Source organism: Myiozetetes cayanensis, unplaced genomic scaffold (assembly GCF_022539395.1).
Source record: "Myiozetetes cayanensis isolate MyiCay16 unplaced genomic scaffold, myiCay2020 scf16, whole genome shotgun sequence".
NCBI lineage: Eukaryota > Metazoa > Chordata > Aves > Passeriformes > Tyrannidae > Myiozetetes > Myiozetetes cayanensis.
The window spans coordinates 10,605,201-10,628,431 of record NW_026087270.1 but is presented as its reverse complement, the minus strand read 5'-3'; the positions used below and the strand labels follow the sequence as shown (position 1 = coordinate 10,628,431).

The 23,231-nt window shown below is 47.2% G+C and overlaps 1 protein-coding gene across 1 annotated transcript in view; it reads right to left on the bottom strand.

Moving 5' to 3' along the window:
• The window catches only part of FANCA (FA complementation group A), a 33,068-nt gene that overhangs the window by 409 nt on the left and 9,428 nt on the right, over positions 1–23,231 (bottom strand). Inside the window, exons 9-40 of the mRNA XM_050311639.1 lie at positions 22,560–22,672; positions 21,938–22,014; positions 21,320–21,461; positions 20,660–20,793; positions 19,187–19,297; positions 18,685–18,780; positions 18,532–18,591; positions 17,688–17,776; positions 17,226–17,286; positions 17,085–17,134; positions 15,943–16,019; positions 14,103–14,207; positions 13,559–13,701; positions 13,007–13,077; positions 11,731–11,830; positions 10,665–10,864; positions 10,426–10,522; positions 10,042–10,218; positions 8,921–8,994; positions 8,240–8,368; positions 7,724–7,790; positions 7,325–7,491; positions 6,929–7,034; positions 6,233–6,292; positions 5,774–5,878; positions 5,034–5,146; positions 4,161–4,302; positions 3,037–3,099; positions 1,728–1,833; positions 1,284–1,359; positions 749–890; positions 339–428 (exon numbers count right to left, since the gene is read on the bottom strand). Coding sequence (XP_050167596.1) covers positions 339–428; positions 749–890; positions 1,284–1,359; positions 1,728–1,833; positions 3,037–3,099; positions 4,161–4,302; positions 5,034–5,146; positions 5,774–5,878; positions 6,233–6,292; positions 6,929–7,034; positions 7,325–7,491; positions 7,724–7,790; positions 8,240–8,368; positions 8,921–8,994; positions 10,042–10,218; positions 10,426–10,522; positions 10,665–10,864; positions 11,731–11,830; positions 13,007–13,077; positions 13,559–13,701; positions 14,103–14,207; positions 15,943–16,019; positions 17,085–17,134; positions 17,226–17,286; positions 17,688–17,776; positions 18,532–18,591; positions 18,685–18,780; positions 19,187–19,297; positions 20,660–20,793; positions 21,320–21,461; positions 21,938–22,014; positions 22,560–22,672 — 3,343 coding nt within the window. The remainder of the gene's footprint in view (positions 1–338; positions 429–748; positions 891–1,283; positions 1,360–1,727; positions 1,834–3,036; positions 3,100–4,160; positions 4,303–5,033; positions 5,147–5,773; positions 5,879–6,232; positions 6,293–6,928; positions 7,035–7,324; positions 7,492–7,723; positions 7,791–8,239; positions 8,369–8,920; positions 8,995–10,041; positions 10,219–10,425; positions 10,523–10,664; positions 10,865–11,730; positions 11,831–13,006; positions 13,078–13,558; positions 13,702–14,102; positions 14,208–15,942; positions 16,020–17,084; positions 17,135–17,225; positions 17,287–17,687; positions 17,777–18,531; positions 18,592–18,684; positions 18,781–19,186; positions 19,298–20,659; positions 20,794–21,319; positions 21,462–21,937; positions 22,015–22,559; positions 22,673–23,231) is intronic.

Here is a 23,231-nt window from a genome sequence, read left to right as displayed (position 1 = left end):
CCTTGACTGTGTTTGATGTTTCCCTCTGACCAAACAGGAATGGCCACATGAGGGCAGGATTTGATGTGCTGGAAACGGTGGAGGATGTGGCCATGGCACCTGCTCAGCAGCAGGTGTCCTCCCACACCCAAGCAAGCTAGGGAAGCACAGAACACTCCCAGGCACGTTAGGAAAGCAGAAAACATTCCCAGGCACATTAGGGAAGCATGGAGCTTGGCACAATCAAACCTGCAGCACCAGTGCAGGATCAGTGCCCCAAGAAGGCTGCACAGGCAGCAGCAGCAGCAGCACTCTCAGCTCCCACACACTGGGAGAAAAGGGAAAACATCTGAACATACCGGCTGTATGCTCCCAAAGCTCTGGGCAAGGCACTGTGGGATGGCTCCCATCAGGAACCGCCGGGCCCCCGAGATCACCTCCAAGGGATCCTGCATGACAGGAGAGGACTAAAGAATAGAATCAGTTACAGGAGGTTTTAAGCTGGAAAAGGGTAGATTTAGATTGGGTATTAAGAAGAAACTCTTCCCTGTGAGGGTGGTGAGGCCCTGCACAGGTTGCCCAGAGAAGCTGTGGCTGGCCCATCCCTGGAAGTGTTCAAGGCCAGGTTGGACAGGGCTTAGAGCAACCTGGTACAGTGGAAGGTGTCCCTGCCCCTGGAAGGGGGTGCAACAAGATGGGCTTTGAGGTCCCTTCCCACGCAAACTATTCCAGGTTTCTGTATTCGAAGAAAAATCAGGGCTTCACTCACGTGCTCTGTGGGGTTTTGATCAGACTGTGGCAGGACCTCCCCGTCCACAAAGAGCCGGAGCAGCTGGATGTACAAGTCAAGTGCCACAAGAAGGAAGGTTGGTTCTCGCCGGAGCAGCTCCCGGGGGAAGCGAGGGGTGAGGCTGGAGGAGTCACACACAGGCTCTGTTAGCTCTGCCTCCATGGGAGACACACACAGGCACAAGGCAAACACAGCTGCTGCCCTGCCCATGTCTGGTTTACAAGTCCCATTGTGTGCAGGGCCACCCCAGGAAGAGAAGGCAACCAGGACATCCTTGTTTGGAGCACAAGGCTGAAGGGAAACTTCTGGAAAAGTTCTTTAGCAAAAGATACGGGGCTCATGAAACACCAGCCCTGCCCTGATTGGGTGTTCTCTCCTGCATAGCTCAGGTAAGAGGTAAATATCTGCTCACCTGCAGGCCAGTAGTGCTGCCACCTCCATGCCAGCTACTGTAGGTGCAAACCATCCCCCACATCCTCCCTCACACCTCCTGCCCAGCCCAGCAGGACTTTACCTGTAGAATGCCACGGGCAGGAGGCGGATGTGACGGTCCGAGGCTGCATCACGCAGGACACGATATTTTCCAGAGTCTGGAAGGACAGAGAGAGGCACCAAGCACCTTCAGTGGGCCTCACCTTCCATACTTCTAGAGCAGCACAGGGGCTGCACCATTTCCTTTCAGCCCACAATAAATACTGGTGCTTGGAGGTGGTGACCAGCAAGAGAAACAAGCTGTCCCCTCAGGTTTTCTCTACGAGGAGGAACAAAGCCAAGTTCAGTCATTCCTGATCATCAGCTGGGTCTCCATACAGTGGGGTAGAAACAGGATTCTGTTCTTAGCTTTTACTCAAGTATTTCTTTGTGCTGCTGCCTCTCACAGCTACACTCTAACCCAAGAAATGGGCTCACCTGGCCAGCACCAAACCTCACCCTTCCACCCCTTGGGGACAGGATTCACCTCGCTCTGCTGAATGGAAGAGAAGTGGCCAGGATGTGCCTCTCTCTTCTAGGCACTGCAAGATCTCCAGGGACCATTCCAGAGACGTCTGAAAATCCACTCCTTCCTGGGTGTCAGAAAGGAGAAGTCATTTGTCTTGGGCTTAGTTGCATCAAAGCAGAAAGGAACCTTCACAAGACTGTACATGAAGTTCTCTGTTAAAGGACATTAAATATTTAGCCTAAATCATTCCACTTGCCTGGCAACCTGGATTCTCCCAGGGAATTGGGCACTGGAGCAAGGCAGTGTCTCTTATCACCAAACCAGGCCACCACAGGGCTCAGCTAAGAAGGATTTGAGAGAGAAGGGGAAGCAGCATCATGGAATGGTTTAGGTTCGAAGGAGCCTCAAATATCATCCACTTCCAGCCCCCTGCCATCTGCAAGGATACCTTCCACTAGACCAGGTGGCTCCAAGTCCCATCCAACCTGGATCAATCAACAATCCACTTCACATCCTGCTCCCACCCCACAAGCTCCCTGGAGCAGGTTTTGTCCCCTCTAAGCTTTCTAGTGAAAACATGTCTTGGAAGTACTGTGGTTTGGCTTTTTTTATCATTACTCATTTTACTTGGATTAACCTCCCAGCTCTGTCTGCTCAAGATCTTTCTCTCCTCCCTGGCTCTTCCTCCAGACTCTCCCACAGGCAGATTGAGACCAAATGGTTATTTTTGCCTTGAATCTGCTTCATGATCCAATCTGTGAGGCGACTCCACAAATGGCTGCACTTCAAAGCTGAGGTGACAGCAAAGGGACAGAAACAAGCCTTCACAGGCAGGAGGATGCTCAGGGCAGACAGCAGCTGGAAGCAGCCTGTCATCTTTGCTCCTCCACTTAATAGCATTAAATCATTTGGAAACTAATGTTCATCTTTGCTGGGGACCCCTTCTCCCATGAAGTACCACATTCCAGCCTGAGGAAAAACATCATCTGACAGATGTGAAATGCTGCATAAAAGCTGAGAGAGAGAGAGATGAGGTTCCTGCGCTACCTGGGAGGTGTAAGGTCTGAACAGGAAACTGCAAATAGTAAATCATTCAGGAAGAGAAATAAAATTAGTGAAAGGGGAGATAGCGTCAGCGAGAGGAAAACACAGGTTTAATCTGATGGGCACAGAAGGGCTTTCAGCAGGCTTGTCTGGGGTGTTGCTGATCCCTTCCTCCTGGCAGAACAAGCTCCCAGCCTTCCCAGTGCTGGTACAAAGCATTTTTGGGCAGCAAACCAAGCTGATCAGACATATGTCATGGGAATTCCCTCGGGGCTGAACTTACCTTTGGTGCTACTTTGGCTGAGATGAGATCCAGGAGCGAGAAGAACAGCAGGGAAACAAGGAGCTGCAAGGAAAGGAGGTGTATGTTAGTTGTACCTGCAGTGGTGACTCGGAACTTGGCCTTTCCAAGCAGGGAATAACATTTCACCAGATACATTCCCAGCCTGGACCTGGATGGACTTAAAAGTACAGTGTGTTTGACCCTCTGGGACCCCACTTACACTCAGCCATCCTACAGTTCTCACTCTCCCTGGCACTTTCCAGGATTTTGGGGGTGAAATCTGCTGTTACTTCTATGTACTAAATGCTGATATCAGCTCAATGACAACAGTTTCTGGCTCCAGACCAGTACAAACAGTGGAGGAGTCAATCCCACAGGAAGAGAAGCTGCTGTTTGTAACTGCTGCCTGGAGCAATAAACCTCCAGAGTAAACATGAAGCCCAGGTTCTGTTTCAGCACTGTTACCTGTGAACCTCTTGACACAGGGACTGTGCCCTAACCCCAACTTTTTCCTGGAAGATCAACAGACAGCACTGCCTGGCAGCAGACCAGCTTCCTTCTCAGCAGAGCCCTTCAGCAAATTCCCCTGCACTGAGGGTACTGAGCATGGTGAAAGGTAAAGGCATTTCCTGGACCCTCAGGAAATCTGTGCCTGGGATTCCCAGCACGACTTCCCAGAGCCCTTAAAATGCCTGCACTGCTGTCTCACAAACTTCCTGTGTCTCCTTAACCTTCCAGCCAAGTTGCCTGAGCTAAAATCCACAGGGATTGCTTTGTTGTTGGAGGGAGAGGGATCCTGGCCACAGCATGGATCAAGTTCTCAGCCTCTGCAGGGACCTCTCCAGCTTCAGTTTTCAATGCCACTGCTGAATAGCCCTCCCTGACTTCAGAGAAGCCAGAGTCTGAGTTAAAAGTTTAAGCTTTGCACAACTTCGCCTTTAGGATAAGAGTTTACCAACTGGTAATTTCAGTTAGCTTTCATCAATTAGCCACGGCAAGATTTCCCAACAGGGATTACCAGGGATACAGCACTATCTCAGGACAACTTTTCTCAGTTAAATACCACCTATTTCTAGGTTTTGGGCATTGGGAAGAGCAGACACATAAAATGCACCCAGCCTTGCCTGCTCTGCATCAGTCCCCAGCCTCTCCAGTGCCTCTCTCCCTCGTCCACGTGGTGACTGCTGTAGGATGGCACTGTGGAGGAAGGCAGCCGAGAGCCAAGGAGGGTCAGAGAGAGGGAAAATAGCTCCTGAAGAAAGGAATCTGTGAAACAAAACAAGCATGTCATGGGTTTGGAGGGAAAAAAGGAGAAAAAACACAGTTGTGAATGAGGAGGAAATCGGGGACTCGGGCAAAGATGCAAATTTGTGACTGGGACCAAAAAAATAAATTATTCTCTGCGTTTCTTTTTCCCTGCAGTTTGATGTTACAAGGAGACAGCGTAAGGAAAAAAAAAACAAGTCTAGAAACAGGCAGAAGCATTCCCAAATCTCTTTTATCAGCAGTTGGATAGGTAGTTAACTCTGCACTACAGAAGCATGTGATTATCACCTGCCATAACCTGCAAGGAAATTCTTACATCAGTTCCCAGTTTTTGGAGAAAAGCTGCAGGGCGCTGACATACAGCATAAGGACAGGTAAAGAGGGAAGCAATCAGCCAGTCAGCAGCTTCAGGAGCCCAGATTCCCCAAATTCAGGGAGCAAAGGGTGTGGCAGCTCCAGGGAATGACTCAACGCTGTGCTAAGGCTTTGTCTAACCAAGACTCTGCCTTCCAGCCTCCTCTACAGATTCCCTTTTCCTTATGGGGAAACACTCTGACCCACATTACACACAGGGCCAGACTAAATAATTATAATGACCCATTTTGAGTTTAAACCCTACAGAGGAGCCTATGTAGAGCTGTCCTGCAAGGCTCAGCCCACATGGGCATTCCAGGGCTCCCGGGGCTGGTCCCTCCAGGACAGCAGCTCCACACTCCGTCCCTCACACACACCTGGTACCTGAGGACTGCCAGCCCCTCAGTCTGTCCAGCTCTTCTGCAAGTGGAGCCCCAAAGAGTCTCTTCCACTGAGAGCAAAGTACTGGCTCCAGCCTTGACCACCACAGCTGGGGACAAAGATGAAAACCAGCAGCATTAGTGGTGGGGTGCTCAGTGGTTGGTTGCAGTAAGGTACAGCCAGGTACTCAAAGAAAGGAGGTTTTCCCCCTCTCAGTGAAAAAGTCCAAGTTGTGCTTAAAAACATCAGAAGTAAGGGAAATTCCACATCCTGGAAATGCAGAGGGCCATTGTGACCATGCTCATACCACGGTGCCCTGGAACTCCTTTAGCAGGACCAGTCAAAACGAAAGAACTGTCCCACACAGGTGATGTCCACACTCCCCACACGCAACAAAACCTGTATCCTCATGTAAAACAGCACACGAGGAGTTACACACAGGACAGAGAAAAAATGTGGGCATTTTAGTTGCTTGGAATGTAACAACCAGCCCCCCAGGGTGCATCAGAGACCAAGACAAGCTCCCCAGCTCCCCAGTCTGAAACAGCCCCTGTGGTAACACACAAGGAGCCCAGAGCTGGGTTCGGAGATACCAAGGGCTCAAAAACAACCTGGAATTTTCCAGAGGCATTAAGAGTTTCTGTTAAATGTTACACACTTAAATAACACTTAAAACAAGTGCTCTGAACTGGTGCTGAATTTCTCCCAGCACTCTTCAGCCAAAGTGAGAAGTTACCGCTGCAGAGAGGAGCACCAAGGGACATTTGGTCTGACAGACTGTTAGAGCATCGTTGACCCCTTCTGCTGCCTCCTCACAGTCCAAGCTGGCATTGAGCAGGCCCTGGAAGAGGATAAATGACAGGATGACTCCACACATATGTCTCTGCTGCTTCAAGTCGCTTACTGAGCCATGTGAACTAATCAGAGATAACTGTAGGGGTCAGCATGGCTCAGCAAAAGAAACATGTGCTCAACAGTTCCTTCCTCCACCAGCTTTACTGCATTGTGTTAAAATTCACCTATACCACTACCTCCTGCTGCTACCCCTCCTCATTTTCCTGGATTACTGCTCTTCTTGGAATTACACTAGGAGTTCTCAAAACAAGGGTACAAAGGGGACACCTCATGTACCAGGTGTCCTGAGAAGGGAAGCTCTGAGCAGGGACAGTGAGGCAGGGACAAAAGCAGCAGTTACCCTGAAGAAGTGAGCTGTGATGTCGTAGGAGAGCGCGTACCCTCTGGAACAGACGTTTTTCTGCAAGAAGACAAGGAAAGGAAAACAAAAAAGAAATAATTCCTTCCCTTTGGAATATGATTTTCTTGGAGCATTTTGAGTGTCTGGCAGAACAGGGTTCAGAAGGCACAGATCACCCTGTGAATGCTGATGGCAGAAACGTGGTTTCTATATAAAGCAACCCCACGACTTGTGCTGCGCAGTCCCCACATCCCCAGTCACCACGTGCCCGGGGTGGCAGCAGCAGATGGATTAACAGCCTTGGGATGAACAGACGTTTCTGGCTGGGCCTAAGATGACAGTGCTGGAGAGCCTGGAAAGGCCAGTTGGGATGAATAAATAGAAGTCAGCTCTGCTCTCCTCAGAGCACAGAGCAGTGTCCTGAGGGACCTGCAAGTCAAGTGACCTTCCCCCAGGAAGCTGCAGGGATATTTCTGGATGTTTCTCTAGAGTATTTTCACAGGAGGATGAGGAAGACCTCACTCTACAGCAAATCAGTTCAAGGCCCTGGCATGACAGAGGGATAGGAGAGGGGCTCATGTTCAGCCCCTTCCAGGACTCCACCAGAACACTGGGCAGTTTGGCTGCATTGGACCTCCTGCCTCTTACCTAGAGCATTTGCCAACAAAGAATCACTGTTTGGCTCACAATACGTACCAGCTCTGAGTTCACAAAATGAAAAAAGTCTTCACAGTCTAACACTGTTTTCCTTCCTTTCCAACATGTGGTGATCAGAGCAGATGCAGGAAGCCCAACCAGAATCCTTAGGCAGGGAAAAATGAAAAATTGAGGTTATTGTCAAGAAAAGAATCTGCCTCCCCATGAAGATGTGTGGCCTTTGAAATCCAGTCTACTAGTAGGGCAACAGGTAGTCAAAGATGAAACATACAAATGTGTTAATCGAGGTGAGTACCAGGGAATAAGTGTCCCTTGCACAATTGTCACCATGACACACAGTGTCATTGTCACTCGCTGTGGAATCAGAGGGGAGGACACACCACACACTGTCCACTCCGAGTGGAGTTATTCCCAGCTGCTCAGACCTGCACTTGCCTTCTGTGCAGCAGCAGCTCCTGCTGCCTCCACAGCTGCTCTTCCAAAGGAGATCTGTGCTTTCTGTCTCTCAGCCTTCCCTGGAGAATCTCAAACAGGAAGTGTCTCTGGGCAGCCGAGCAGCCAAGACGCAGCTTTTGCCTACAACTCAGCTCCAGCACCAGCTCCTGAAGAGAGTGGTGGGGGGGAACAGTCAGGGCTGCACACCAGCCTGCACTCAAATCCTCTTTGTTTCTCTGAAGTAACGCAGAGATTAATAAGAAAAACCTCTTTCAATCCCCATCCTGCTGCTCACAAGTGAGAGCTGAATGGAGACTTGCAAACACCAGGGTGTGAGGGAATACTTCGGTCAAGTTCTAGAATTGAACATCCAGGTAACACATCACAGTCTGAAATCACCTGCAGCCTGCAGAGAATCTCAGGGCTAAGCGACATCTTCGACTGGCCACAGCCACCCAGGTCCAGCCTGGAAAGAAGGGACACATGAGGTCACCAACCCTGTTAGCCTGGGGGACAGCACAGTTCAAATACAGTCAGATGCTTCAGATGAACACAGAGCTCAAACATTAATGTGCCTTAAATAAGCTGTAGCTGAGACAGCAACTCTCCCCTAACCTCCCTCCTCATTTTCCAGCTCCAGCCACTCCCCCAGGGAATTGGTGGTTGTCTGGCCGAACAAATCTGAGTACAAAGTCAACTTAAAAAAAGACAGCCAGACTAGGGCCTCTCTGTGGCTGCAGCCCCAGACCTCTGTCACCTAAAGCAAGATGCTTATGCAAAGACTGGTGAGTCACTCAGGGCCACCTCCCAGCTCCCACTTCCAGCCAGACCAGAAGGAATGGCTTCCACAGCCCCATGGAAGGGACAAGCTCCCATTCACAGCTTCAAGGTCATTAGAAATGGAAGTCATGATACCTCTGTGAGGAATCCAGGAGGGCATTGATAATAACTCCACATGCCTTCTCCAGGTCTCCATCACAGCCACCGGCAGTGGAAGGTGCAGGAAGATACCGTTGATAGATGGCCCAGTAATGGAAATCCTGCCTGAAAAGTGAAAAAGGAGGAGATGGGAAATCTATTTGAATGGTGCCCTTCCCTTGATGTAAAATGAAGTTCACACATCAAGTGTGATGAATGACATGTGATCAGACAAAAGCACCTCATAAGCACAGACATGAAGAGTCCTCCAGCAGATCCCACCCATCCTGATGCCGCTCAGCTCTTAGATCCAGAAGTGGGGAGGTTTTATGCCAAGTTATTTGGAAGGGCTGCACATGCAGGCTATATTGGTGGGCTTCACAGAATCCCAGAATGGTTTGGGTGGGAAGGCACCTTAAAGCTTATCTTGTTTCAGCCACTGCCATGGCCAGGGACACCTTCCACAGGTTGCTCCAAGCCCCGTCCAACCTGGCCTTCCTCAAGTTAACAACCACCCCTCCATTCCAGCAGTGCTTAGCTCAGGACAAACCACAGCAGGCAACAGGCATGTGTGTCCTGCAGCAGCTGTTCATTTACTTCCTGGTTTTAAGTGCTTTGCCCTAATTTGGGTGGGAAACTCTTGGACTGTTCCCCTTCCAAGAGCCCCTCTGCACTTACCTTTCTGAAGCAGAGAGAATATCCTTTTCAGGGCACACCTCCAGCTCCATCAGCAGCCACTCTCTGAAAGACAGCTGGGAACAGCAAGAATTTATTAATGGGGGAGAACAGCAAGGGAAGTCACTTGTGCAGAACAGCCACCTGCTTTCCAACATAAAATGCACCCTCACTTCATCCCCAGACACAATCCTGTGTGGATTGAAAGACATGAAACAGGGGACATCAACCCAAGGAAGTTTTTGTGCTGTTTCTCTTGTAGGAAACCCAAGCTAAAAGCCCACTGGCCTTCAAAAATTCACGGAGAGCCCATAAAGCCTGTCTCACACACACCCACCCCTTTGACATTTCCAAGCACACTCATCACCTCCAAGCCCAGATACCAGAACGAACGTGTGTTATTAGAAATAAAGGCTAAAATGAGCAAAGCACCTCAGTCAGACAGGCTGGTGTAAACATCAAAGGGAGGTTGTAACACAGAGGTGTTCCAGCTCTGCACTTTGAGCAAGCACAGGGAGTCATTCTAGGAACACCACAAACTCCTCTGCACAAAGACAAACTGGTTTTAGAGGAAGAAGGTTAAAAAAGGAAAGTCTGCCAAATCAGCCACACCACAAGGGTGGCACAAAGAGAAGAGCTGAGATGGTGACCTGCTTCCAGCAAGGCAGAGCTAAGCAATCCAAGGTGCACAGGGGGCTCAGGGGAACACTGATATTTAGACAAAGCACCCAAAGAGCAAAGATTTTCAGTTGTTTGCCTCACCATCACTTTATAGAGAGCACAGCAGGGAGCCAAGGTGATGGACAGGCCTTTGCTCTACAGTTTCCTACTGATATGGTATAGCTTGCCAAACTTCCTGCTTTTCCAAGAAGTAGGACACAAAGTTTTACCTCTGGTTTTCTCTTTCTACCTTATCATTACCATCACAATCCACAAATAACACTGAACACACATCCCAGCCCACATGACTCAGCTGCCAGACCAACTTTTCAGGCATTCAGCTCTTACTTTCAGGCATTAAGCTCTTACAAGAAGCTTTTGATCACCAATAAGGAAATTGCAGAGGGCAGATCTAAAAAAACGGGAATTACAGGGCGAATTTAAGGCATGGAAAAGATTTGTACCTGGAATGCTTTTTCCTTTAAGAGCTCTTGGAAGCGTGCTTGCTTCCACAAACACAGGCTGGCTCTTCTGTAGTTCAGAGAGGGGCAGGACAGGGAGCTCCAGGCTAGGGCAGTTTTGTCCTCCTCACACAGCACCCCTCGAGCTTCCAAGCTCAGCCGAGGCACGAGGTGCTGCAGCTGGAACAAAGACACAACACCCTGCACGTGGCTGCCACAGAAGCAGCCACTTCTGGTTGTGTGGAACTGCCAAACCAGCTGGTACACCAAAGGGTAAGAGGGGAGGGTACAAAGATGTACTTTTACACTGTTTCCTTCGTGTAAGTTATACTTGCACAGCGCCCTGCAGCAGGAAATTGGGCTGAGACTGAACTTTCTCCATTTTACCTTTTTAATCAGGTCGGGAGGAATCAAGGCACAAAAATCTTCATGAGAACATGATGAGAACTTGCACATCACATAAGTTGCTGCTGCAGTGCAAAACCTGAGAGAGAAAAAGAAGGAATTCCATTATCTGGTTGGTTCAATCCCCTCCACATGCTCTGGAAATCCTCTATGGGAGCTTTCCCAGCATCCCAAAACCCTTCAGCTGGGGGAACAAGGAGGTGGTGGATGCACCATCTCACCTCATGCAGAAGGCAAATGACTCTTCTGTCCTGCACATGAGCAAGCAGGTCCAGTATTCAGAAATGGAAAGGGCCTTTTCAGGAACAGGCTGGGAGATCCCAAAATTGGCTTCCACTCCAGGAATTAAAGCTCTGGATTCACTTAAGTGGATCACAAAAGCTGCTAGTCCTAAAATATGAGCATCAGTCAGGGAAGGACCCTGCAAGGCAAAATAAATAAAGAACTAACTAAAGAAATTTTGCTTGTGACTTTGTAACATTTCCTTTATAATATTTTAGCACTTTGTCTTATTGTCACGTTTCCATTGTTACATTTTAACGTTTCATTTCTAACATTGTATAATACTTCATCTGTATCACTGTAACATTCCTTTTGTACCAAAACGCCCTGTCTCATGGAAAAAGCTCTGAATTAATGAAGCAGCAGAATGCTGCTTCTGCCCACTGACCAATTATTTGAGCAATATCAATCGAGCTGATTAGAGACAACCTGCAGCAGAAGTGGAGGTTTCTGTAACACAGCAACTTAAAGCAACTCACTGTAAATTCAGAATCTGGGATTCTCGAGGCTTTTTATCTTCTCTGACAGCTAATTTGGTCTATCAGCCTTTTAGTTCCACCCTTGCAATATCACAGGGTAGATAAAATAAACCACACAATTCTTTAATAAGGAAACCATACACTGCTGAAGCCCAGATTTTGGGGGCTTTATTTTATTTTTAAATTTTTACACATGAATTGTTTGATGTGGAAGCTTAGGAACAAAGCATTTCACTATTTTTCTTTTCCCTCCTTCCTCAACTTGCCTATTTTAGCTTCTGTTAAAATGTATCTAGAATGCATTTACCTTCCACAGCAGTGTTTCTGGAGGAAATCATTCACCTCACATACTTGAGGGCAGCTCCATACTATTTGACCAAAATGGGATTATTTTTGGAAGCCTGGAGGCCAGTGAAGTCCCTTCACACAGTGCAGCCCAAACAGTTCCATGCCCCCCAGCCCAGGAAATGGATTAGGATAGTCCTCAGCACACTATAACCATAGGATTCCTGGTTGGAAAACTGACCTGATGATAAATGAGCTGGCAGAGCCTGGCCAGAAGTGCAGGTAAGAGATTCCTGTGTCCACACATCATCTTCACCAACAAGGAGAGGCATGGGCCCTGCCTGCAGAAGGAGAAACCACAGACTCATTTTATTTATCCCCAATGCAGGAAGAGGTGATTAAAAATGCTTAAACACCCTGAAGCTGAGCCATCCTTGTCTGTAAATGCACCACAATTATCACTCCCTTCACAGGCTCAAAGGAAGGGACACTTTTGTGGTACCTGAGCAGAGAACCCCTACAGACATGACCCTCACCAGTGCCCTGCCTCACATACTTGATGATATCCCAAATACTTGTTGTCATCTTGGACAGCCAAAGTGGCCTCTGATGTGACAACAAGAGAAGGAGGAGCTGCCTGGGGCACAGCCCCAGCACAAGGTAAACAGAGAGCAGAGCAATAAATGGGATCAAAAACAAAGCAAAAAGGAGTTGGTCTCACAAGGTCCGGCTACAAAGCAGAGGAAGGGAGGGAGGGAGGGACTTTTCCACCCAGCTCACAGAAAAATCCATCCTCGAGGAGAGAGTGGGAGTTGGGTTAGAGAGGTCTCCTGGGACTCTTGTTTATCACAGTGACTTCCCAGCACAGGTTTTTAGCACTGATTCATCTGCTCCAGGGCAAAGCACTGTAAGAGAGGGAAGGATGCTCTGGTTGCCAGAGCACGCTGCCCTCCAGAGAGCAGCCCCAGCTGGGAGCCCAGCCAGCTCCTCAGCACACTGCTGTTTTCCAACAAAGTGATTTTCCACTGACATGTTGCCCATAATGTTTACAGACTCTGCTACATCATGAAGAACGTGGCTATCAACAATTCTTCCAGGAGCAGAGCAGTGCTGCCTCTCCCTCCTCAGCCAGGTCAGAATCAAATGAGTCCCTGCCACAGGGAAGTAATTCCAGGACAAAAAGGATTTGCTTCCTTGCCATCCCCCACCACTGAGCTGCAAACACCTGCACAATCACGTTGTGTTTGTGGGGAGTGTTTAAACCTTGTCACAGAGCACAAAAGGGAGCCAAAGGCCACTTTTCTGCAGGGATCAATAACAACAGAGGAGAAACATGTTTTATTTACACAAATACCTCAAAGTGCATTGGTTCTCAGAGTGCAGAAGCTCTGAGTGAAGCAGCCTCCAGCTGCCAGCCTAGCACAGGGGAAATGAACCGCTAAAGTTCCTCCATGCCCCTGGAAAAGTGTTGTAATTCTGGTGTATCAATCCATTGTGATTTCCCTACTCTGACTCACCTTTCAGGAGGGTTAAAAGAGGATGCAGCTATTAAGGTTTGGCAGAATGATGTCAGCAGAAGATCAACAACCTGAAATAAAAAAAAAAAAACAGGAATAAAAACCACACTGCTAATTCCTGCTTGTCAGGCTGGATATCTAGACCTGGTTTTCTTCTTTGTATATATTATGTTTTCTGACATTAAAACAAGGAGACACACTGGTTAATGATATTCACTCCAAGTTGTACAGAACCACTGGCACTAAGGATGGAAAATTAAACCCCTAACAGCCCAGGAGTGATCCCAGCACACAACAAACACCTAGACAAGGCTGCTGAGGAAAGCCTCAGTCATCACAGCACTGCTCTGCCACAACATATCTCTAGATCTCATCATCCAACAACTTCCAGGAGGTTAAGACACATGAATATTCTGTGCAAGGCAGGACAAGGCAGACAAAAGGGGAAGTGCATTTCCTGCTCTCCACAGACAAAGCAGCCTTTCACACCTTCCATCCAGATGCATTTTTCCCAGCCCCATTGTTTCTCTCCCCAAGCCAGATGGTACTCACACTCCGATGGCAGGGTTCCAGCCTGGGGGCAGGAATGGAGACTGGGATTGGAGAATTCAAAGGAGCAGCTTCATTCTCATCATTGCTGTCACCCAGGACACTCCTGAGTCTGTCTGAAATCACAGCAATCTGTGCTGGCACATCTGTGGGGAGGCACGACAGGGGGTGAGAGGAACCAGGACAACAGGCATGGAACATTCACAACCCCCTACAGCAGCAAGAAGAACAAGTGAAATATATACTTTAATATATTAAAGGGGGCCCAGGTTACCAGGTGAGCCCAGGAGTGGGGCTGCAGAGACTGGTGAGGCCCCAAGTGATCCTCACAAAGGTGGAGTCCCAAATTTACCAAGGGAAATACATCAGACATTAAAATATATATATATATTCATAGTTGGAAGGATTATCAGCTCTGAAGGATTTCCAGCTTCAGGTATCAACGGCAGTAACTCCTGCTGTGGCTTTGGCCAGCATTAGCCACACTTTATTCAGGCAGCTTTTGGAACAGTGAATGAGAGGTAGTTGTAACTTGCCTCCCTCTTACCTTCCCACCGAGTCTGGTCCACAACCACTGTCCTGAACTCAGCCAGCTCAGCCTTCAGCTGCTCAACAGGCTCTTTGGAAAGGCTGGCCTCTGCTTTGGATTCATCTAGACAAGGAAGAGAGTAAATGCATTCAGCAATCTCTGTGTGCAGCTTCTGTAAAAGCAGAATTTACTTTTCCTGAAGTTCTAACAAAACCCCAAACTGTCAATCTGCCACACACACAGCTTTGTTTTTACCTTCAGGATATGCAACGGAATTAATAATTGATGGGTTTATGCCTAGTTGCAAAGAGGAATTTAGTTTTTAAAGACAGGAGCCAAAAAAAGTTCTGCTTTCAGAGTTTTCTTCCTACTTCCTTTAGCTCTCCCCTCACAGAAACGTTTGTTGTCCTCAAAAGACTGGAATCAGACTCAAAATGCAGAGGCAGATATTACAGCATGGATACATCATCAGCTTCTCCTCAAGTCAACATCATGCACTTCTCCAGATGTTACATGTTACTCTGTTCTTTTTGTTTAAAAGAAGGAATAAAAGGAAATTCCTTTAACCACTAGAAAGAGATGCCACCAGTAACTGCCACAGCCCCAAAACCCACCCAGAATTCGTTAGACAGGAACAACTTCTTGTAAGAGAGCCAGGAATAAATCACCCAGGAACAAGAACAGCAAATAACAAAGGTTGAAATTAATACTGGTTGTAAACACGCTGTAAAATAAGGTGTTAGACCACTGAGTCACCTGAGTGAGAATAAGCACTGACAACCAGGGTTTGGGGCTGCCCAGTGCTCAATCCTGCCCTAAATCCAGGCTCTGTGAAGAGCCCGGGGACAGAGCAGGGAGCAGGGGATGGACAGGAGTAGGGGACAGGAGGGGACACGGCTCAGGCTGAGCAGGAGGCTGTCGCTCGGCTTGGGCTGTGCCACTAGAGGTCAGTGGAACTCCGGGAGCCCCGCAGAGGGGCCGGGAGGCTGCAGATCCCCGGCCCGGCCCGCAGGGACCTCATCCCACCCGGTTGCCAGGCCAACCTCGGCAGCCAGCCTGCCGCACATCTGCCGTGCCCGGGGACGGGCTGTCACGCCTCTCCAGCCACGGCATCTCCACAGAGCCTCAAAGGACCCGAGCAGGAGGTGGTTACAGATTTATCTTCATAGTCAGAGTATGAATCTGTAACTTATCCCCACCACGCTCTGGGAACAATCTCTGCTCACCAGCCTGACCTTTTCATTTCATACAAAACATTTGGAGCTGTGTAAGAGACACCCACTGGCTGACAGAGACAGCAGAGCTCATTAAATACCCATTACACTGACCCAGTAATGGGACCCAAAATCAGTGGGACCCTCCCACCAAAACCCCTATAAAACCAGAAGCTGCAATCCTTTCCCAGCCCCTCCTACTCCCCTAGATCTCCCTAATCTTCTCTTAAAAGACAGCGCCAGGAGCTCAGACAGCACCAGTGCCATTGCACAAGGGATCAGCACAGCAGGTTCCCAGCAGAGCAGGTTCCCAGCCTGGGCTGAGCAGCTCAGGCTGCAAACGCTGATTCATGGAGAGGTCTCGGAGGTGGAATTCAGCCAGCTCAGGCTCAGGCATCATCTGCAGCCTCAGCACAGCACAGAGCTCCCAGGGACTGCAAAACTCCCACCTAAGCAGGGCTGGCAGAGAAAGTCATTACAGGAGTAACTATTTTAACACCTCGACACAACCTAAAGAACCTACAGTTACTTATGTGTGGATTAAAGACCTATCCATCCCCAAATCTCTGAGAATTTTCAATTCAGAGGGCATCAGTGGAAAGATTAACCTTTCAAACTGATCCATAAGTAAATGTATTTTTTACCTTGTAACATCTTCTCTTTCATAGCATGACAGGCTTGCAGGTATGTGGAGTACAAGTTTGAGGGTATTTTATCAGCTCTGTAATAATAAGAAAAAGAAGATATTTATTATCCTGCATAACCATACACTGCAGCTTTATTAAATATAAGTACAAACAACAGCTCTGCTACGAAATGTAATTAGAGGGGCTCTGAAGCATAAAGAGCATCTGAAGCATTTTTTAATCATCTGCCATGAGGGGCAGAGATTTCTATCCAAGGCTTTCACAGTAAGTATTGCACACATGTAACACACAAAAAACCAACACTATATATATTATTAATTCATGCTTTAATGCCTATTTTATATCTAGTAGGTGCCTAAGATCTCCTAAGACTGTGAGCTATGAGATGTAGCATTCACACATGTAAAACACGAACGTGCTGAGCCCAAGGTGTGACCTCTCCTTGCTGGGCAGGCACTCGGTGCTACAAACATGTCCCACAAGGCTCTCTGGAAGTCAGCTGCTTCTCTTACAACTTTAATTTCACAAAACAATCCAGCCTTTAATTTTAGAGCCAGACTGGAATGACAAGGAGGGACCAAGCACCTCATTTGCAGGCAGTGTTGCAAACATTTTTCCTTCATGAGAGGTTACAGAGGAACTAATGGATGTAAAATAAAGCTGCTTCTGCAATGCAGAAAAGCACTTTTAAACATGCATGCAGGGCAAGCTGGAGTCCTGAGAGGGACTGTGTCCTCCTGGGGCACCACCCTGCTGTCCCTTGAGCACTAACAGACATTTAAGTTTCATCTTCCACTCCTTCTACATCCTCTGCCACAGAGGCTTTGACAGGGGGGCTCATATTCCTGGGGAAATTTTATATTCATCTACATCCTCCATAATTTGCATAAGAATATACCTGGCCTGGAGCCAGAGGGACTCCTAGATAATGATTTCACAGTGGTCACAGGACTAACTGACAGACCTGAAGACTACAAAGACAAGCTCCCCCATCCACAGCCTGCAAGCCACAAACCTGGGCCACAAAGCCCTGCTAAGGTTGGTTGTAACCAAGGTGTCAAAGCCTCTGATAATCTCATATCAATGTCCTGAAAAGAAAGCCCAGCAGCACAGAAAATGACACTGGGAAGCCTCAATACCTCTTCAGAGAGTCTATAAAAGCCATGTGTGCATCTGGGGTTTTAGGGAGCTGCAACAGAGAAAGAGACAGGTTAGGGGCAAATTACCTGTGTACAAACACACAGCTCATGGGAGGAGCAAAAAAAGAGCCAAATACTCACCACACGTGGTCTGAGCAAAGCAGGAAGGAACCAGGAAGTGTAATATGGTCGCCTGAAAATACTGGGAATATAAACAGAGCAAAGTATTAACAATGCCAAAGGTCCCAAGTGCCATCTCCTCACCTCAAGAATTAATTCAGCTCTTGCAAATATGAAATATTCATGGCAATGTGAATAACCACAGACAGAGTAGGTTCAGCTTAGCAATAGCTATTAATTTCTTTAATTTTGCTTTTTATTATGACAATTCTGGACTTCTATGGTGGGGTGCATATGCCTTTTCACTCTCCCCACAGATATCCTTATTAAGATGACTTCTGAGGAAGTGGGAAAAACTTCCCCAAACCTCCTTTTCTCACATCCTCAATTTTTCTTGTCTCCTTATTTTGATTTGGACTCAGCTATTATTATTACTATTATTATTATACCTAAACCCAAGCAGAGTTGAAAAGCACACAGTACCTGGCTTCTATCACAGATGTTGGGATCTTCCTTGTGTTTTCAAATATCTGAAGGGCCTTTTCAACATCACGGAGTGCCTGGCCCTGGGGCTGCCAGAGAGAATGAGAGAAAGATGTGAGAAATCAAGGGTGATGATAAACTTCCCTTTTCTGTTCTGCATTTGGATTATTCTGACTCTATTTTAATTGTACATGTGGAATCAAGACCCACCATCTCCACTTGCAGCCCATGCCTACAGGCAGAGTGACTGACGTCCCGGGTTTCTCTTGTTTGAGCCATAACACACCTCAAACTGCAACAGATTTCTCAACTGACAGATCAGACTTGGAAAAATTAAATTAAATCTTCACTTATGACTGTCAGTTCATCACAGAACTGGGTTTCTTGTAGTACATTCACTCACCCTGTCTCCAGCCTGTATTTCATATACTGACTGACTGTAAGTGAGGCCTCTTAGTCTGACCAAAATGTAGGAAGGAATAATAAAGCCAAATGCTTACTTATAGATTACTGTTGTTACCCAAAATTTATCATGAACGACAGTGTGAAGCTGCAGACTTTAAATTCCATCCCCAAATCTCCTTTGAACATTCACACTTTGGTACAACACCACAAAGATGATGTGGTCTACTGAAAAGAATCAAGATACCCATAAAATATTACTCCGTTTTTCATTAAATCTGGGGAGATCCTGTATTTTATGGCCACTAACCCCTCTGCCTTAAAGCTGGAGATCTGGCAGCATGCTCCAACTTGGAATGGCAGGGAGATTGGTAACCTAAGTGCTTTTCTGAAGGAAAAGTGACTTGGCTGATGAGAAAACCGGGAGACAGAGCAGCAGTACCTGCACAGCCTCATCAGTGGAAGACAGATCTTCGTAGAGCCCCATGTCCTCTATGGCCACCTGTGTGAAGTTCCAGAGATGCAGGTGGTCACACACAGCAGGGATTGACAGATCCAGAAGGAATTCTTCTCAAAAGAGACAATTTTCACTGACCTTGAGGTCGGACAGTCGGGTTTTAGCCAGAGTGATGTATTCCAAGAGCAGGGACCGGTGTTTCATTGGCACAAAAGGTGGGTACATTATATGGACCTGAAAGAGGAAAACCACAACCAGATTTGCCATTTTTACAGGAAATCAGTGTAAAATTCTGACTAATGTTTACAGTCTCTTACCTCAAATATTCCCCAAAGAAGGCATTATTGCTTGGTTTAGGATAAACCATTTTCATGGCAACTGACACATAACTTTTCCCAATAACAAACAACCAAAATCACTGAAGTGCTTAAACTTAATTCCATGAAAGGAATTCTCCTTGTCAACAAATAAAAGAATCTTGCCCTTCCTTATTTCAGGAAGAAAAAGGTTTGAATAATGTATCAGAAGTAATGGAATTCCTATAACAACATTAATAATGAGCTGAGCCCACTCAAAGGCACAAGGACGGTCACTTTGTGGCAGCTCTGGATCTGAAAACCATCTGTCAGCACCTTCTCACCTTCAGGTATGGGGCAGTTTCAAAGGGCACCAGCTCTGAGAGGAACTCGAAGAGGAAGACCAGAGCTTTCTTACTGCTCCCATGGTGGCTACCAGCATTCCCAAAAGAAGCCTGAAACAGGGAAAAATGACAAGAGAGCCTTTCAGTGTGGAGAGAATCATCATACCAGTGGTGCCATAACAGCACACAAATCCCAGACATCCCATTTCTGTCAGGGGAATCTTTATAGAGAAAAGCCTCCAGAGAATGTTTACAGAATCCCGGAATGATTTGGGTTGGAAGGGACCTTAAAGGCCATCTCACTCCAACCCCCTGCCATGGGCAGGGACACCTTCCACTAGACCAGGTTGCTCCAAGCCTCCATCCAGCCCGGCCTTGGACACTTCCAGGGATGGGGCAGCCACAGCTTCTCTGGGCAACCTGTGCCAGGGCCTCACCATCCTCACAGCCAAGAATTTCTTCCCAATATCCCATCTAACCCTGCTCTCTGGCAGTGGGAAGCCATTGCCCCTTTTCCTGTCCCTTAAGGCCCTTGTCCAAAGTCCCTCTCCAGCTCTCCTGGAGCTCCTTTAGGCACTGAAAGGGGCTCTAAGGTCTCCCCAGAGCCTTCTCTTCCCCAGGCTGAACACCACCAGCTCTCCCAGCCTGGTTTCCAGAGCAGAGGGGCTCCAGCCCTCAGAGCACAGACTCACAAAAGTCTCTACAAAAGTTTGCTGCCATGAGAACACTCAGAGTTAAACAAGGCAACACCAAGATGCACCAAAGGATTGAGATTCGTGACGGAAACACAAATCTGCAGGTTTCAACACAGGTTTATCTGGGCATTCTAAGGAAAATAACCAGTCTGAGACTACACAGAACACAACCAGTTTACCTTTTGATACCTCCTGAACACTCTATCAGCCAAAGCTGAGCTTGGAATTGCAAACTCATACAAAGGAATTTCCAGGTTGAATTTACGTGGAGATTTGCATCCCTAAAATACCCACCTGTTTACAATTAAAAGCAACAACCAATTATCTCTAAGGTCACACACAGCAATTACAGCTGCATGCAAACCTCCAGGAAACAGGAATGCTTCCTCTGCCACAACCCACCACTTATGCAATAACAACAGTGCTGGTTATCAAGATACTAAAATCCATCCAAGATGATGATTATAACAGGAATTACATGTCTGCATTCCTGGCAAATAACTAAGACAAGCAAGGTGAACTGAAAAGATGAAAGGAGGGAAGACTGGGGAAAGCCAAATAAATTTATTCTCTGCAGACACAAAGGCAGTAATAAATATTCAATCATTCCTAATATCAATACAATCACTCATTACCCTTTCTCTTTTTTTTCCCCCCATTTCTCATTCCTGGTTATCCTGTCTGGAAAAAGGCTTTCTCCATGCAGAACATTGCTTATGCATAGGTTTCCTCACACAGGTAAAACAAAGCTCACCAGTCAGGCCTCATTTAGTCTTACCTTAAACCACTCAGAGTAAGGCATGAAGACAGCAGGGCCCTCCAGAGCAGCCTGACGAGCGATCAGGAACGCAGTGATCATATTTTCCATGTCATAATTCCCAAAGGCCTTTAGCAGGAGATGGCTCAGTAGATCTAGGAACATAAAACAATAACCTCACACTTGGCTTTTGACAATGGTGCTGTAATTTTCTACAGTAAATGAAGACAAATGTCTGTGATAAAACATAAGGCAGGATGTGTATTGCAGCCTGGGGAACCTTTGGGATCTGATTTAATTTTTTCATGCACTTTCAACAGTCAAACACTCCTAGATTCTCTGCAGGAAGAGCAGGGAGTCCAGCACTGGGACAATCAGTAAGGAACTCCCACAAACAAGCTCTGCTAGTAAAGGTGAGCTAGAACTAATCTTCAGTAATCACTACACCAATTAATAATAAAGGTAATTATCAAATAACTATCAGAGCTGTACACAAAGTTTGAGAAGTGGCGGACATGAGGCCTGACATTCTTGTCACTGCTGACATGGAATGTCTGAGAGGAAAAGCAGATGTTCTGCTGTTCTTTTCCATGCAAGAATCCCAGGCAGCACCCATGGATGCCTCCCCTGCTCCTCACCCAAGCAGCACAGGCATTTCTCAGCTTGGCAGTGCCCACATACCCTTGAAGAGCTGCTCAGCCTCAGCCTGACACACCACCAGTGTGGAAACACAGGACAGGACATGCTGCCAGTTCACCTCATGGGTCTCCAGGACTTGCTGCAGCTGAGAGATGGATTCCTTCGCACTGAATGCCACCAACAGCTGGAAGAGTGATGGCAGTTCCTGTTAGCTGGGACACATAGCCCCACAAAAGAGGGAGATACAGACAAGACTGACTTTTCTGTCAGTCAGATGACAAGAAGACTTTTCTGTGACTTTCTCAAGCTTTCCTGCAGCTTTTGCATCAGCCTCCCAGGCCCAGAGATCAGCCTGGCTTGGAACCAGCACTGGCTACAATAAACAGTAATATTCCAATTCTCTCAGAACTCAGGTTATGTTCTGTAACAGTGACAATTCACACCTCCAACCAGCATCTTCATTCTCATGAAGAGCTTTGCACAAACAAAAATCCCTGTAGCTCTTTGCCTTCATGCTTCCTCCTGCCCACAGTTTCTGGCAGCTGGTTTGGATCCTGGGACTGGAACGCTGCACTGATTTTCAACAGTATCATTTCAGGTATTTCAGTGAATATAAACCCAACATCATAAAGTTCTCTTTGTGACACCAGGCAGACGTACTTTCCGATACAGGGTAGTGAGCAGGGAAGAAGTTCTGGTAAAGGTCCACTCTTTCTGCATCTGGATGGCATCAGAAACTGCACCCAGAAAAAAAACACTTCAGCAACAGGTTTTAAAATACACTCAAAATGCAATTTGCAGCTCAAAATGCAATAGTTGACCATACCAGGTTTCCCTTTGCCAATCAGACACATTAAAAACTGCCCACTCTCTCTCCCATTTGTTTTTGGAACACAGACTGTGGCACGAGGACTGTGCCATTCCACTATGGCACTGCCATCCCAGAGCTGTTTTCGTGACCACACACGCATAGGCTGACATGGCACATGCACAGAGAATCAGCAAGGAATCAGCTTTCCCTTCATTAACCTCTCTCATCTGGAAGCCAGTAATGACACAGCTCTCCCACACAACAGGCAAGCAGCTCCAGATCACAGCTCACAGGGATTTTACCAGAGATTTTATAGCTCAGACATACTTCTTCCTAAAAACATTAAGCTTCACAGTTTCTGATCAGGGATTAGAACCTTCCTGCCTTATTCCCTCATCCACCAAAACACTCATGTCTTGTGAGATGGAGCTCCAGACACACCTGGAGACACTTTTCCCCTCCCACTCCTACCTTTCAGCACTGGGTTGTAGGTGAGAACCTCGGTCAGGGTGTGTCTGAAGAACTGCAGCACGGAATCCGGGTGAGCCACACTTCCATAAACTGAGACATTGAACACATTCAGCCTGCAAAGGACAAGGAAATACCAGAAACAATGTCAGGAAGTATGATCAGCTAGGTACTGATTAAACAGCATCAACCAGGTACTGATTAAATATGACCTATGAGTTGCTGATTAAATATGATCGACCAGGTGCTGCTTAGGGTGAATGACTTATTTTTATTCTACATCCACCTTCTCAAGTTGCCACAAACATATACTTTTTGTACGTATTTTTTCTTAAAAAAGTGTAATGGCTACTCAACACTGTGTAGACATCAGATTTACAAATGTGAGTCTAATGTATCTCCCAGCACAGGACTGAAGGTGACACGTACAAAGCAGTTAAACAAAACAGGCCTGGAAGTAGGAACTGGAGGTGATGGCACCTTCCAGGAGCAGTGAGAAAACTTGCTTCAGAATTCTCTGCATGCCAAGAGGTGGCTCCAAGGTTGGTTCCAGCTGTGCCAGAACCCCCTTTCCAACTTGGCCCTTATCTTTTCACAAGCACTTTCATCTGCACATATTTTATTAGAGAAGAATACCAAAGACAAGTAGCACTGGGAGGGGTGGGGTTTGTGTAA